This window comes from Vespula vulgaris, chromosome 21 (genome assembly GCF_905475345.1).
Source record: "Vespula vulgaris chromosome 21, iyVesVulg1.1, whole genome shotgun sequence".
In the NCBI taxonomy this organism is placed as follows: Eukaryota; Metazoa; Arthropoda; class Insecta; order Hymenoptera; family Vespidae; genus Vespula; species Vespula vulgaris.
The window spans coordinates 1,018,693-1,031,905 of record NC_066606.1 but is presented as its reverse complement, the minus strand read 5'-3'; the positions used below and the strand labels follow the sequence as shown (position 1 = coordinate 1,031,905).

Genomic DNA, 13,213 nt, shown 5'->3' with positions numbered 1-13,213 from the left:
AGAAAACTTGTTTTGTGACAACAGTGTAAGAATGTATAATATTATAGTAGAACTTTTCTTCTAAAAAACATTCGTTCATTATGCCTATTTCAGTATTTGTCTAGTATCAATCTAAAAATAATTACATTACTATAAGATGCCACGAATATATCAATACATTGATATTTTAGTTAAAATGATGACAATACTTGTTCAATCTTTAAATAAAGAAAATAATTCATACAAATAAGAAAAGTGTAAAAAAACAATCTTGCTATAAACATCATTGAATAGTTACTTAATGTTTATTGATAATACAAATAGATTTGTTATAATAAATAACAAATTTCATTTTAATCATTAACATATTTATTAGAAATAAAAAGTGTTCTATGAATATTATTAAGTTCTTGGATCAAATAGAAATAAATATAAATACTTAAAGAAATCAATATTTTCAATTATAAAATATATTTTGTTAACATAATTTCTTCAGAAAATTGTATCCATTTGACCTCTTTTTTTTTTCTTTTTCAACATGAAACATTACGTGATACATTACTGCTTTTAATGAGTTCCTGAAATTAATAAGTTTTTATATTTATTTACAAGATTATAATAAAAAAAGGTAAGATAGTAAATGTAATTTCATAAATATTATTTTACCTGCAAATTTTTAATATCTTGATCCCAATTTTCTACCCCTATTAATTCTATTGTTCGTATAAACAAATCTGTTACATTACTAATATTTTGTTGAAACACTACTAAAACATCAGCTGCATTTACATTTTCTTCATATTCTTTCCAGCAGTCATAATCTGTTGCCATTGCTATAGCTGCATATAATAAGCCTGCTTCTTTTGCTAAATAGACCTAGTTATATACACAAATAAAGCAAAATTAAAATTACCATCAATTATTAAAATAATTAGATATGCAATTAAGAATATATAAATGAAATAAAAAATAGAAAGAACTATATTTTAAATAATTTAACATACTTCTGGACAAATAGTCATATTAATTAAATGTCCTCCCCAAACACGAAATGCATTGCTTTCAGCTTTAGAAGAAAATCGTGGCCCTTCTATTGCTACTACTGTTGCACCTTCTCTTACTTCTAAGCAAAGATCCTTTGCAGCTTGTAATAAAACCTTTGAAGTATGTGGATCAAATGCTGGTTCCATTGGCATGTGGCATACGCCTATAATTTTATTTGTTAATACAATGATGTAAAAATTATGTAACTAAAAATTTCATAGAAAATTTAGTTTACCTGAATATTTATTAGAAGTACCATCAAAGAAAGTACTATGTCTCTTAATTGTTCTATCCAGAAAACTATCTGGTATAACTAATTGTCCTCTGCCTATAGATTCTGTTAATGAACCACAAGCTATTGATGCAAGAATATGAGTACATCCAGCAAGTTTTAAAGCTTCAATATTTGCACGATAATTTATATTACTTGGATTTATAATATGACCTGATCCATGTCTATATTAAGAAATGAAATATAATTCAGATATTACAGAAAATCAATACACAAATAATAACTCAATAAAGAGAAATAAAGGATTACCTAGATAATAAAACTACATCTACTCCAGAAATAGTTCCATGATATAGGTTACTTGATGGTATTCCAAATTCATTTGTTGCATTTTCACGTTTAGTTTCAGAACGATAACTAAATATTGGCTTATTTGGATCATCAAGTCCTGACCCTCCAATAATACCTATCTAAGAAAGACAAAATATTTCTATTTGAATAATATTAATTTCTACTTATACAAAATATGTTTCAAGATATTTAACAATTTGAAATAAATATTATCTATAATATTTTTCATTGTTAAATATGATAATCAATATCCTTCTAATTATTAATGGATTCTTCCTTATGATATAAAAATCATAAATAAAATAAATAAAAAGAAATAAAATAAAATTTTTATAACATTAAATTTAATTAGACCATACATAGCATTTATATAACACATATGTAGCATATATTTGGCATATATTCGTTCTACCGATAAGAAAGAAATTTGCAATGAAATTACTTTTGTCATTAACGAAATGTGCTTGTATTTTTATTAATGTAATTGACTTATCCGACGTAATTACGAAACACTTGGGACGATTCATATAATTATAAAAAGTAAATATAATAGATAATATCTACATGCTTTAATATTACAATTAAATGTAAAACAGGTGGTTTATTTATTTCCTTTGTGACGTATAAAGTAATTTTGTGAGATCTTACCTTAACTTGATATTTCGGCATTCTAGGGTGGGTACAGAATATTTTTTTTTGTATTAACGTAATCTTATAAAAACTTCCAAATCCATATATAGAACCGTGACGAATAATTAATTTTGAAGCAAGTAAAAGTCTATAGGAAGTAAGTAGTAGGAAGTAGAAACGCATAAGTTATTAGAACGTACGATGTGTATGTCATGTGACATGCAAACATGTGCAAAAAATCTATACATTAAATGTGATATTAAATTTATATTTGTATAATAATTTCATATGAAAGTAACCAAAAAAGTAATAAAATCTTATTAAAAAGAAAAAAATTCATATTCATAAAAAAATCTTTTCCTCATTTTTTTTTTTTTTTATGGAGGAAATAGTCATAAAAACACCTAGATTTCCTGTGAGAGAAGCTGATCTTAAAACTATTTAAAACCTCAATGGTAATTTACCTCGGCCGCATAAAGAAAGGGTGGAATTTAATGCATGTCACAAATTCTGCAAATATTGCATAAGTAAAATATTGATATATTATATTTGATATACGAGCCAACATTTCAAAATGGCGTGCATTGTGATTATTTTGTCGGATCCTTTATTTGCTGTTTTATTTTGATTTTAATAAGTAACTAATTTGAATTATGTTTAATAAGATTTGATTATTAATGAATAAATATACATACACAAATGTTATTCATAAGACACTTATTAAAATGTTATGTTTTTTAGGCTATAAAAAATATCTCGTATATGCTATTTAGAAAAGAAGACCAAATGAAATCTGGTCTGAAATTTGAAACTACTTTTTTAATAATATAACTATTTTTTAATTCTTATATTTTGTAAACAGCTTACAGTATTAAGTAATATATGTGAGCTTATATATGTATATATGTACAGATTTTTTAAATAATTTAATATCATGAATTCAAGAATGACAAAAACTTTAACATTATAATTGTATGAACACATTAATGATAAACATTTAAGAATGGTATGTTAGATGAAAAAAATTTGTTGGAAAGAATATATATAATAAATATATTAAAAAAACATATTATATTATGTATATATACATTATCTTATAAACGATATCTATTTTATAATTATAAAAAATGTACTTATATAATATGAAACAATATTTTAATGCAATTCATAACTCAGTTTCATCTTCCAAACGTTTAACGACCTTCTTATAATCTTCTTCTAAAACACGGTACGACTTCTCAAGTATTTTCATACGTTGCTCTGGTGCAGGTAATGTAATATTAGAACGTTTATTCAGGCTTTTCAGAACTAATTCTAATTTTTTTATATCATTTTGTTCCCGTTTATATGGAATATTCAGTCTTTTTTTAACATCTAATCTGTAATCACGATATTCTTGTTCGTTTGAAGTATCTGTTATACGCAGACGTAAAATTTCGTACACTCTACGTGCTTGTTTCTAAAAGTAAAAATGAATTTATATATAATGTACAAACGATAATAGAAGAATGATACAATTACACAAACATACCTTATTGATTTTATATTTTTCTCTAGCTTCAATAACCATTGCTTTATTGAAACCTTGAAGTAAACATTCTCGTGAAAAACTAGGTAATGTGCTGCAATTCATTGCATCTACATAATCTCTTATTCGTTGAAAACCAACGGATGGATCTTCTACTGCAAAAATATAAAAAAAAAAATAAAAGTTATATACATAATATTATTAATCAGATAATCCAAGTAAATTAATGTTCTTATTAGATGAAGTTTAAGAGATATTAAAATCAAATTACCTGTTATATCTTTGACTTCATTTCTACCTATATACTCACGATAAATACCACGTAGTAAATGAGTACCAAGACCCATATTTTGAAACAAAGGTAAAATTAATACTTGAGCAATACGTGGTCTAGTATGATGAGGATATGCATAATACTGATAAACAGTGGCAAAACCAATTGTTCCATATTGAGTATATCCAGATGATGACTTATATTTTTCAAACCTATTTTATATATCATAATTAATTATTTAGTATGCTACAGAACTTATTGGTTTTGATAATATATTAAATTTATACTTACATATTAAAATAATGCCATTGGTCGTCATCAATATCTATGAAATTAGCAGCATCTATATACCACAAAACAAATGTTTGAAGACGTTGATGATATTCTTTAAAGCCTTTACACGTCATATCTGCTTTATAAACTTCGAATTGTCTTGTACAGCCATTATCTAAAATCAAAATAAAATTTGTAGAAGAAATATTCAAATATTTTACTTTTATAATAATATGTTAAAATAATACAAAAAGTTAAATTTTGTAAAAATGATTAGAAATCAAAATAAGAAAAATTTTACAATATTACCATTTACTGAAAAAGAATAAAGTAGTTCTCCATAAGGTCTGAATGTTCTATCCTTTTTAAGAGATTCAACAAAGGAATCTAGATTAGTATGGATATTAGGTGTAAGTTTCTCAGCAACTTTTGATAATACTTCATCAGCTTCAACTCCCTCATAAGTAAGCTTATTTACTTTCTCGGAATAAGTCATACCCAAATAAGTTTCTAATGAACCTGCCGAGTAATACAGCTTCACTTTCAAGTCCAGATAACCAAATATAGTTTCACTGGTAAAGAAAAAATATATCTATTATATAATTATTAAACTTGACAATAACTTTAATAAGGCAATAACAATTATAAATTAACTTATAAACTTTTAATTAAACAATATGCACCTGTCTCCAAATATTTGATGAGACATTTCTGGTTTAAACGAAGTTCTATCATCTTCTAAATCGTTAACATCACGTACTAATTTCAACTCCAAACATTCATTACTACTGACTACTAAATTTTTCAAATGCGCTGAGATTGGGTCTTCCATGTTACTGAAATAAAAAGAAAGAAGTAAGGAAGTTACAAAGTGTAAATAATTCTTGCATGATTAGATAAAAAATTAAAATTATTACACAATTTTATTTGAAAACTACTTAAAATAAATCTTTAGACGCAATGAAGAATTTTTTATATTAATTATCTTTACATCAAAAATAACCCAACATTTATAAAAATCTTTGTATACAGGTTATAATACCACGAGTGACAAAAAAATCATAGAACACAACTGTCACGTAGAAATAATTTATCGCTGAGAAGGTATTTGAATATATATAAACGAAGAAAAAAATTAAAATAATATTTTATATTGGTATTTCAAAATTTAAATCGAGAACATAACAATAACTGTTTCACAACGATCCAATACTTTTTCTATTCTCATTAAAAAATTAACAACCAAATTCCATTATTTACCACACGGATCGTTAAAATTTTTTTTAACTAAATACAATGTCTCTTTCTCTTGTTTACTTTTTCCTTAAATATAATTAAATAGTTACAAAATAACTTCGCGCCAAAAATGAAACGACTATATCCCTTTTTCTACTAACCTTTCTGTAAACATATCTTTTTGAAAATAAACTAGTAAATACACCAACCGTTGAAAATTCAAAGTTGGAAATCTTTAGAGATTAATTTCGAAACAGTATAACAAGTTTAAGACTTATATTTTTATATGTTGCTTGATTAATAAAAATTTTTATAATCTCTTCGCATATATAAATTTATAATGAAATTTATAAATATGTTTTTATAAAATAGTTTTCTATTGATATCGTTCTAATAATATAAATATGAGTTTCATCATCTATAATATTCATAATCAATGGTTGTGTAAGCAAAGAGATGACTGATAGTTTCAGTTTTTTGTATTTAAGTTTATAATTATGGTAGTTTAATTTGTTACTATATATAATTTTTACTTGTGATGAATCTAATTGATAAATATATGCTATATTAACTTCTTTGTTATGTTAATCCATTTAAGATGTTTTCAAATATTCGGAAATGTGAAACAGATATCAATGTAATATTGGATGAACCTCTAACCAGTGATTCGTGCACAAAACTTATTATCGAGTTTATAAAATATGTATTATATCAAAAACAACAAATACCGTTTACATATGATTCCTTGGTGCACTTACAAGCCAAGACTAAAAAATCGGACAGAAATTCATTATTTATCAAAACATTATTAAATTCCTTAACAAATGTGTCTGATCACTTATCTTCAGAATTACTTTTTAAAGATTGCAAAGTTAAGGAAATCGTAATCATTGTTGGTCCAACAATAGTATCACCAAAGCTACAAATTACATTGGAATTACCAACACAAATTCTTGATAGTTTGTGTCATACAAAGTGTAAACATTCTTCACAGAAACCTCTTCTTAATCTAATGAGGTAAATAGTTTACAAATAATTTTATTATATAATTAATCAATACAACCTTTATCACTACTTTAACTATATAGTTTTGATTATCCAATTTTTGTTTTTATTTTTAATTTTCTTTATAGATCAATGATGGAATGTAAAGAATTTCAAGATGCTATGACTTTACCTTTAGGACCTACAAACACATTCTTTCTGTTACAAAAAAGTGATAATAATAGTTTATCTAATTTCTTTCTACCAAAACCAAATTATATACCTTCAATACAAACATCACAAAGTTTTAGAATCAAGTTACTACATAATAATCAACTTGATATAGATTGTAATTGTACAAATTTAGTCAAAGTATATCGCGAACTTGCTAATACTAATTTTAAAGATGATTCTATTATGCAATGTAAGGAACAGTCCAATGAACAAATTGTACAAGCACCTTTTCGATGGTATCAATCTAGGGAAGTAATCAAAGGATTCAAATATGTTAGATAACTTTAAATTTATAATAGGAGTAAAAAATATTTCTTTATTATCTAATTTCATATTTTTATCATAAATTTCATACTCATTTAAGTTGCATTTTATCTACATAATTTTACTTATTTTTAATCAATTTTGCAGGAAACAACACATGATAAAAATCTAACAAATGAGTTATAAAAAATATTTTTATAAATATTCGTTTTTTTTCTTTTCATTTATTGATGAGCTAATAATAATAATCATATCACATATATGCGAACTACTATTTGTATAAGTATTTAATATTTTAACATTGAGTATTATAAAAAAAAAATATTTATATAAAATAGTAGTAAATTTATTTGTTGACACAAATCTGTGAATTTAGACTAGTTCACATCTTTTTTTATACTTTCATGTTTATTATTTATAAAAATAATATTTTATATAGTTGGAATTTTTATATGTTTAAAAGAACCTTCACATTTTAAATTTATATAAAACTCATAATATTTTCCCATTAATATCAATAAAAAAAGTATACAGAAATTATGTTAATCGAAAAAATAAAGGATGTGTATAATTTATTTTATTTTTTTTATATGTACATATATGTATGTATTTTATAAGTACATATTAGTCCTTTTTCTTTTTTTCACTTTCAGAAGGCTCTGTTTTTATGTTATTTTTATCGTTAGCTAAAGATGGTATAATAGAATTGTATGGAATTTCATAAACCCTAACTCTTAAAATTCGAAAGTCTGTAATTAATAGAATACGTATCACTAATAACATTAAATTAAAAATCCAACTTCCAGCTATTGTCCACCCTAAAATCTAATATAAATATTATTTTTAATACTATAATCTGATATATCTATTAAATATATATTTTCTCAATGTAAATCTTACCTGTATGATAAAAAAGACATTACATATATTATATCCATGAACATCATACATCTCCACATAACTTTGTAAAATATTGCAGATCCTATAAAATATGTACATAGATAGAGAATAAATATGTTTAAATATGTTGACTATTTCAAAATATACTTACATATCTTTCGATAATTTATTGCTTTTTGTTAACTCTGAAAAAACCTTTTGCATATCGAATGTAAATTTTTCATATCCTTTTTGTAAATCATACGTTGTAAACGACGTAACTGTTGTAAATACAAAATTAAAAATAAAGGCTGGTATAACAATTCTCCATGAAGAATGAATGCTAATTAAAATAAAAGAATAAACTCATTAAATTGTTAATGTGAGTATAAATACAAATATTAAGATAATGCACCCATAAATTAAATTTTAATATTTATAGCTTTTAATAATTATAAAAATATAAATACTTGCACTTTGATATCATATCCACCTTTACCATATACAGAAAACATTGCAATCCACATAATACCAAATATACAGGAAAATAAACTCATATAAAAGTAAATCTCACAATTTTTTTCATAATCATATCTAACAGCTATATTATTTAACCAATTTTGTAATTCAATATTAGTTTCATTTTGTTCATCATCATTATTAGAATTAATTACTGTTCTTGTAGAAAGAGCATATACATGTGCCCAAAGAGGACATCGTCCTCCAAAAATATCTTCCTTTGAATATTAAAAAAAAATGTATAAATATAAAATTCAAAAATAAACAAGTTTATATGATCATATACCCAGAAAATATAGAATATAATAGAAGAACAATAGCCGGATATTGCACTTAAAAAATAACCAGATATTTGTACGATTTTCCATAAAAACGAAATCTCCTTCGAATCTCGCTCGATGAGTTCTTTATATTCTTCCAGTAATAGCATTTTTCTCGTATCTTAATAACATGGAGATAGAAGACAAATGACGTATGTCAAAAAATCTTTTTCATTTCGACTTTACAAAGATTTCTTTTTCACTATGCAAGATTAAATATAAATTTAAGCGCCACTTTTTGATTTCTCAAAATTCGCGTGTTCCGATTGGTTAACGATCTATCAATCGAACTAATGCGCGCATAGATGAATCCATATTTGATTTGTTAAACAGACGGGTAGATATTACATTTTATAATTCGCGAAGCGTGTGTCAAATATGATTATAAGAAAATTGAATCCTACGATACAAAGATATAGCAGGAGAGTATACAAATTACTATTATTCAATACTATTGTACATCCTATATTTTTTTTATATCTGATAATTGAATTTCCGTAAGGCTTAATATAACAAGTTCATGATAACTCTATATATCCGAAGTTCCATAGACTGATTGTGGGAGTTGAACTAAGAAACGGAGGAACGCGCGGACCGCGAACCGCCACAGTGTTGTCGATGAGAAGAGTACACGAAGGCGAGAATTTCTTGTTTTTTTACATTGAAAGATCGAAAATCATGAGAAAAACGGCGGTGTGTGCACGTTACAAAGAATCCTCGAACGAATAAGGCCGGTTATCGCAAACACGTGAATCTTTTGTGGGTGAAGTGAAACACATGTGTCGGCCGAAACGTGTTTTCCATTACAAAGTGCCGTCCCCGTGTTTGGTCCATGAAAATCTCGCGTTTAGAAAGCCAAGTTGAGCCGTAGTCCCAATCGTAAGAAGAAAATCAGTTTGTTTGCACTTAAGGATATATCGTTGCAATGTGGCTCTACTTGGAGACGAAATAGGGCTCGTTACAAAAGGCGGCAGTGCGTGGGTGGGTGGGAATCTGGCGGCTGCCACTTATGTATACCAGATTCCTTTTAAAATTTTCTACAAAACATTATTGGAGTATCGATGATAGCTCGCATCGTAATTCGATATTATCACAATGATTTTATAGATGCAAAATCTTCGTTTTACAACCTACTACGGATTATAAAAAAATGTATTTCTGATTGATTGAATACTACAGGAATGCTGCTTTCATAATCACTTCTTGTCAGGCACTGTCTTATGCATAAGCTTGCTTGTCTTCAATGTAAACTACCTGTCAACCATTGATGCATCTTCCACGAGCTTTTAATATAATAATCTAATCTACAAGATACTCTACAAGATCAATATTCCAAATTGTGTTTGATTTGATGATCGTATATAACAAACTTTATATTCTATCTCTGTCACTGACAGATGTTTTTTAAAGTTCATTTAAAAAACATGTTTCTGGCAAATGATATGACAAAAATACTTTAGCAAGATTTATCTACATCTGGCTCTTAAACATAATATTTAAAAGGAAGACCTCAGATAGGTTCTATAATTTTATAAGACCTGCTATCCAGAGGTTAAGGAATGGGAGGTCAAGTGGAGGAAAATGGATACCGGTAAAGTATCAGCATGCGTGAAAAGTCAGCAGAATGTCATGCTCACACAGGTCACGTGAGGGGCACGACAGAGATGTGCTCGCGTGATCCTCCTACATTGCACCCAACCCTTGCCAATACCAATGGTAAAAATACAAGTCCCCAACCAACACAGCATACTGAAACACGTATTGATAGTAATCTTTTGCCAACTCCTGGAGGAAGATTAAAATTTTTTAAAGATGGAAAATTTATATTGGAGCTGTCACATCGTAGAGATGGAGAAAGAACAACATGGTTTCCTGTTCCAAAAAAGACATTCTGGCCACCTGCAAGCACTATACCCAACAGGCAAGAGAGTACCACTTCTCTTAGCGGTATGTTTAAAAGGAACAATATTTTTAAGCAGATATGGATAAAACAATCAATAAAAAATATTACATATTTTCAGTTTCTGATGATAATTCTTCGATTCAATCAAGCCCTTGGCAAAGAGACCATTGCTGGAAGCAAGCTAATCCCAGGCGCAGGATATCCACAGAGTTCAATTTTTATTACCATAGAAATCCAAAAACCCGGCTTTGCGCGCATCCTCGTTTGGTAGCACGTAAACGTCGTCGTCCACATGATCCCACATCCTTAATGCTTATTCCAGAGTCCTCGGTATCTCATATAAAACCAGTCCGTAAAGTGAATGATACATCATCTGGGAAAGCTTTAAGCCTGATAGTTGATAAATTAGCACGTCTCCTTGATCCTAATGTTGTTTCACCTCGCAAGCGTATTTTAAGGGAACTAGAAAGAGTTTCATTGGAGGATCAGGCATCAAAAAGGCGTGCTACTCCTCAGCCTGTTAATATAACCAGTACTTCTACGCCTTCTCCAAAGCAGTTATCTTCATACAGTATAACTAGTATTTTGGGAGAAGATAAACCAAATCCTGAACCAGGATTTTTAAGAAATTTGTTGAAACCAGATGACAGGCAACCTGTGAAATACTCAACGAGTAACTCTTATCCAAGAGTGCGAATGGACCCTTATATTGGATCTACCAATGCAACTGTACATCATTCACTCTATGGTGTTCCAATGTTGCCTCCTGGACCATATAGAGCTCCATTATGGATGCATTATCCGTCACCTGTTCATTACCCACCCCCTTTGCCATTGTATGCCCCACCACCACCTCATCCTCCATCTCCACCTGTACATCATTACAAAGACTACAGAGAACAAACGCTTACTCCTCCTTCAGGTATATTTTCTGAATATATTTTGTATTGATAAATTAAACTTATTAGGACGTATAATTAAAAAAAAAAAATAAATAATACTATGTTCATTATACTTCAGATATGCCTCTAAATCTATCAAAACATGCCGGTTGAATCTCAGGATCCCATAAATTGGTGCCTTATCAATGGACAAAACTATGAAAACACTGCCCCTGCAACAAACGCAAATGCGATATATTAGTATTTTTTTATCCATAAACAATAATATCATAGTAAGTAGGGATGTGCAACCAGAAGGATAACATCTGGATGTTATACTTGTACATACAAATGCATAAACTGTCAACATTGGCATAGCTATTTTAGATTATTACCAAATTATATCATGAGTAGTATTTTTAGTTGAATTTAACAAAACTACTAGAAACATATAAAATTGTTGGATAATTTTTTTTACGATGTAATCGATGTTTTTAAAAGTAAAGGGAATTTGACGTGATTTTCTGATTATATAAACGGTACGATATATGAGTGTAGAGACAATTTAACATTAAGAAACAAACTCTATTCTCTTTTTTATATTTGACGGTACTGCACATGATTTTCATATTATGTAGAAAGAAGCATGCTCTCACCCTGTGCATATGCATTATCTTGTTGTTCTTATTAATGTTATTATTATCTTTATTATTATTTTATTATTATTATTTTATTATTATTATTAAAAAGTACGATTACCCATCTTAAAAGATTAGTAAAAAGATAGGATTATGTACAGAACAGATTTTGCCTATAGTTAGCATATTAATAATTCTCACAAATAGTATAATATACATCAATTAAGTTAAGTTAGTCGCGTATTACAACCGTATACATTTATTTATACGTTGATGACAAGACAAAATCACTTGATAAAGACCATAGGGTGTGCCTTACATAACTATCTAAATTTCATGAAATTAAATTATAAACATTCATGAAAGTGTATTATTATTTTCATTATTATTATAAAGCACTTATGTTATTTCTATTATTATTATAATAATTTTATTATTATTATTATTATTATTATTATTATTATTATTATTATAATAACTACAACTATTACTATTATTGCTAAAATTACTAGACTATTACAACCGCAACTGCTAGTGCTATTATTATTATTATGTATGTACATATGAATATAATTCTGTGTTACGTATTCGCATCAAATCGACACGTTCGTCATTCTATTTATTGTTAGTCAGGCGCATTACCAAACATTTTCACAAAAAAGGCAATCTCGCATAAGCTTTGCGTCTTAGCGAGTAATTTTAATTATCTTTTTACATATACCTTTTAACAATACAAGTGAAGAAGAAGTATGTGACTGCGCGTAAGGAAGTGTATAGAAAGACTAATTTCGTAAATATAAATATTTCATAAATTAATTAAATGAGTTTTATTTTATATAAGACTATTTACTAATTTATGTCAAATAAAATTCAAATAAAATGATACGTACGATATAAATGTATGATATAAATAACAAGGTTCATCGAAAACTATATTATACCAAATAATTATTTACTGGAACAATTCAAATTTCGCGCTATGACTATTGAACGTTTAAAACACAAGTAAGATGGCGCCACTTGTACTTAATTGTTTTCTACGTT

At 27.2% G+C, this 13,213-nt stretch overlaps 5 protein-coding genes across 8 annotated transcripts; 2 read left to right on the top strand and 3 right to left on the bottom strand.

Moving 5' to 3' along the window:
• Positions 1 to 265: 265 nt before the first annotated feature.
• Positions 266 to 2,504, bottom strand: LOC127071424 (S-methyl-5'-thioadenosine phosphorylase). Its single transcript, XM_051010686.1, has 6 exons — positions 2,255 to 2,504; positions 1,565 to 1,725; positions 1,259 to 1,479; positions 984 to 1,186; positions 646 to 855; positions 266 to 557 (listed from the first exon to the last, which is right to left on the bottom strand). Exons 1-6 carry the CDS (start codon positions 2,417 to 2,419, stop codon positions 513 to 515), a joined length of 1,005 nt encoding a protein of 334 aa, XP_050866643.1. The 5' UTR covers positions 2,420 to 2,504; the 3' UTR covers positions 266 to 512.
• Positions 2,505 to 3,270: 766 nt separating this feature from the next.
• Positions 3,271 to 5,699, bottom strand: LOC127071421 (histone acetyltransferase type B catalytic subunit). 4 transcript variants are annotated; one of them, XM_051010680.1, is made up of 7 exons: positions 5,572 to 5,699; positions 4,995 to 5,147; positions 4,621 to 4,883; positions 4,330 to 4,486; positions 4,036 to 4,250; positions 3,768 to 3,919; positions 3,271 to 3,695 (listed from the first exon to the last, which is right to left on the bottom strand). In XM_051010680.1, exons 2-7 carry the CDS (start codon positions 5,141 to 5,143, stop codon positions 3,402 to 3,404), a joined length of 1,230 nt encoding a protein of 409 aa, XP_050866637.1. In that variant the 5' UTR covers positions 5,144 to 5,147; positions 5,572 to 5,699; the 3' UTR covers positions 3,271 to 3,401. The 4 variants fall into 4 exon arrangements, with proteins under 4 accessions (XP_050866637.1, XP_050866636.1, XP_050866638.1 ...); XM_051010679.1 differs by lacking the exon at positions 5,572 to 5,699 and adding an exon at positions 5,229 to 5,518; XM_051010681.1 differs by lacking the exon at positions 5,572 to 5,699 and adding an exon at positions 5,354 to 5,518.
• Positions 5,700 to 5,995: 296 nt separating this feature from the next.
• LOC127071379 (MAD2L1-binding protein) lies at positions 5,996 to 8,071 on the top strand. Its single transcript, XM_051010615.1, has 2 exons — positions 5,996 to 6,564; positions 6,681 to 8,071. The coding sequence occupies exons 1-2, from the start codon at positions 6,146 to 6,148 to the stop codon at positions 7,045 to 7,047; spliced, it is 786 nt and encodes a 261-aa protein (XP_050866572.1). The 5' UTR covers positions 5,996 to 6,145; the 3' UTR covers positions 7,048 to 8,071.
• LOC127071377 (uncharacterized) lies at positions 7,654 to 9,274 on the bottom strand. The gene is made up of 5 exons (XM_051010613.1): positions 8,714 to 9,274; positions 8,383 to 8,645; positions 8,081 to 8,251; positions 7,930 to 8,011; positions 7,654 to 7,854 (listed from the first exon to the last, which is right to left on the bottom strand). Exons 1-5 carry the CDS (start codon positions 8,855 to 8,857, stop codon positions 7,654 to 7,656), a joined length of 861 nt encoding a protein of 286 aa, XP_050866570.1. The 5' UTR covers positions 8,858 to 9,274.
• Positions 9,275 to 9,340: 66 nt separating this feature from the next.
• LOC127071376 (uncharacterized) lies at positions 9,341 to 12,990 on the top strand. The gene is made up of 3 exons (XM_051010612.1): positions 9,341 to 10,694; positions 10,769 to 11,572; positions 11,671 to 12,990. The coding sequence occupies exons 1-3, from the start codon at positions 10,352 to 10,354 to the stop codon at positions 11,703 to 11,705; spliced, it is 1,182 nt and encodes a 393-aa protein (XP_050866569.1). The 5' UTR covers positions 9,341 to 10,351; the 3' UTR covers positions 11,706 to 12,990.
• Positions 12,991 to 13,213: the final 223 nt, after the last annotated feature.

What these genes read in the sequence shown, in the direction of transcription:
- LOC127071424 (XM_051010686.1), bottom strand. Translation starts at nt 2,419, where the DNA reads ATGCGTTTCTACTTCCTACTACTTACTTCCTATAGACTTTTACTTGCT. An exon ending in GATGTAGTTTTATTATCTAG is followed by an intron (nt 1,480 to 1,564) that starts GTAATCCTTTAT and finishes TTCTTAATATAG; the next exon opens with ACATGGATCAGGTCATATTA. An exon ending in ATATGACTATTTGTCCAGAA is followed by an intron (nt 856 to 983) that starts GTATGTTAAATT and finishes GTATATAACTAG; the next exon opens with GTCTATTTAGCAAAAGAAGC.
- LOC127071421 (XM_051010680.1), bottom strand. Translation starts at nt 5,143, where the DNA reads ATGGAAGACCCAATCTCAGCGCATTTGAAAAATTTAGTAGTCAGTAGT. An exon ending in TTATTCTTTTTCAGTAAATG is followed by an intron (nt 4,487 to 4,620) that starts GTAATATTGTAA and finishes TTTTGATTTTAG; the next exon opens with ATAATGGCTGTACAAGACAA. An exon ending in TGAAGTCAAAGATATAACAG is followed by an intron (nt 3,920 to 4,035) that starts GTAATTTGATTT and finishes ATATTTTTGCAG; the next exon opens with TAGAAGATCCATCCGTTGGT.
- LOC127071379 (XM_051010615.1), top strand. Translation starts at nt 6,146, where the DNA reads ATGTTTTCAAATATTCGGAAATGTGAAACAGATATCAATGTAATATTG. An exon ending in CCTCTTCTTAATCTAATGAG is followed by an intron (nt 6,565 to 6,680) that starts GTAAATAGTTTA and finishes TTTTCTTTATAG; the next exon opens with ATCAATGATGGAATGTAAAG.
- LOC127071377 (XM_051010613.1), bottom strand. Translation starts at nt 8,857, where the DNA reads ATGCTATTACTGGAAGAATATAAAGAACTCATCGAGCGAGATTCGAAG. An exon ending in TTATATTCTATATTTTCTGG is followed by an intron (nt 8,646 to 8,713) that starts GTATATGATCAT and finishes TAATATTCAAAG; the next exon opens with GAAGATATTTTTGGAGGACG. An exon ending in ATGTCTTTTTTATCATACAG is followed by an intron (nt 7,855 to 7,929) that starts GTAAGATTTACA and finishes TATTTATATTAG; the next exon opens with ATTTTAGGGTGGACAATAGC.
- LOC127071376 (XM_051010612.1), top strand. Translation starts at nt 10,352, where the DNA reads ATGCGTGAAAAGTCAGCAGAATGTCATGCTCACACAGGTCACGTGAGG. An exon ending in GAGTACCACTTCTCTTAGCG is followed by an intron (nt 10,695 to 10,768) that starts GTATGTTTAAAA and finishes ACATATTTTCAG; the next exon opens with TTTCTGATGATAATTCTTCG. An exon ending in AACGCTTACTCCTCCTTCAG is followed by an intron (nt 11,573 to 11,670) that starts GTATATTTTCTG and finishes ATTATACTTCAG; the next exon opens with ATATGCCTCTAAATCTATCA.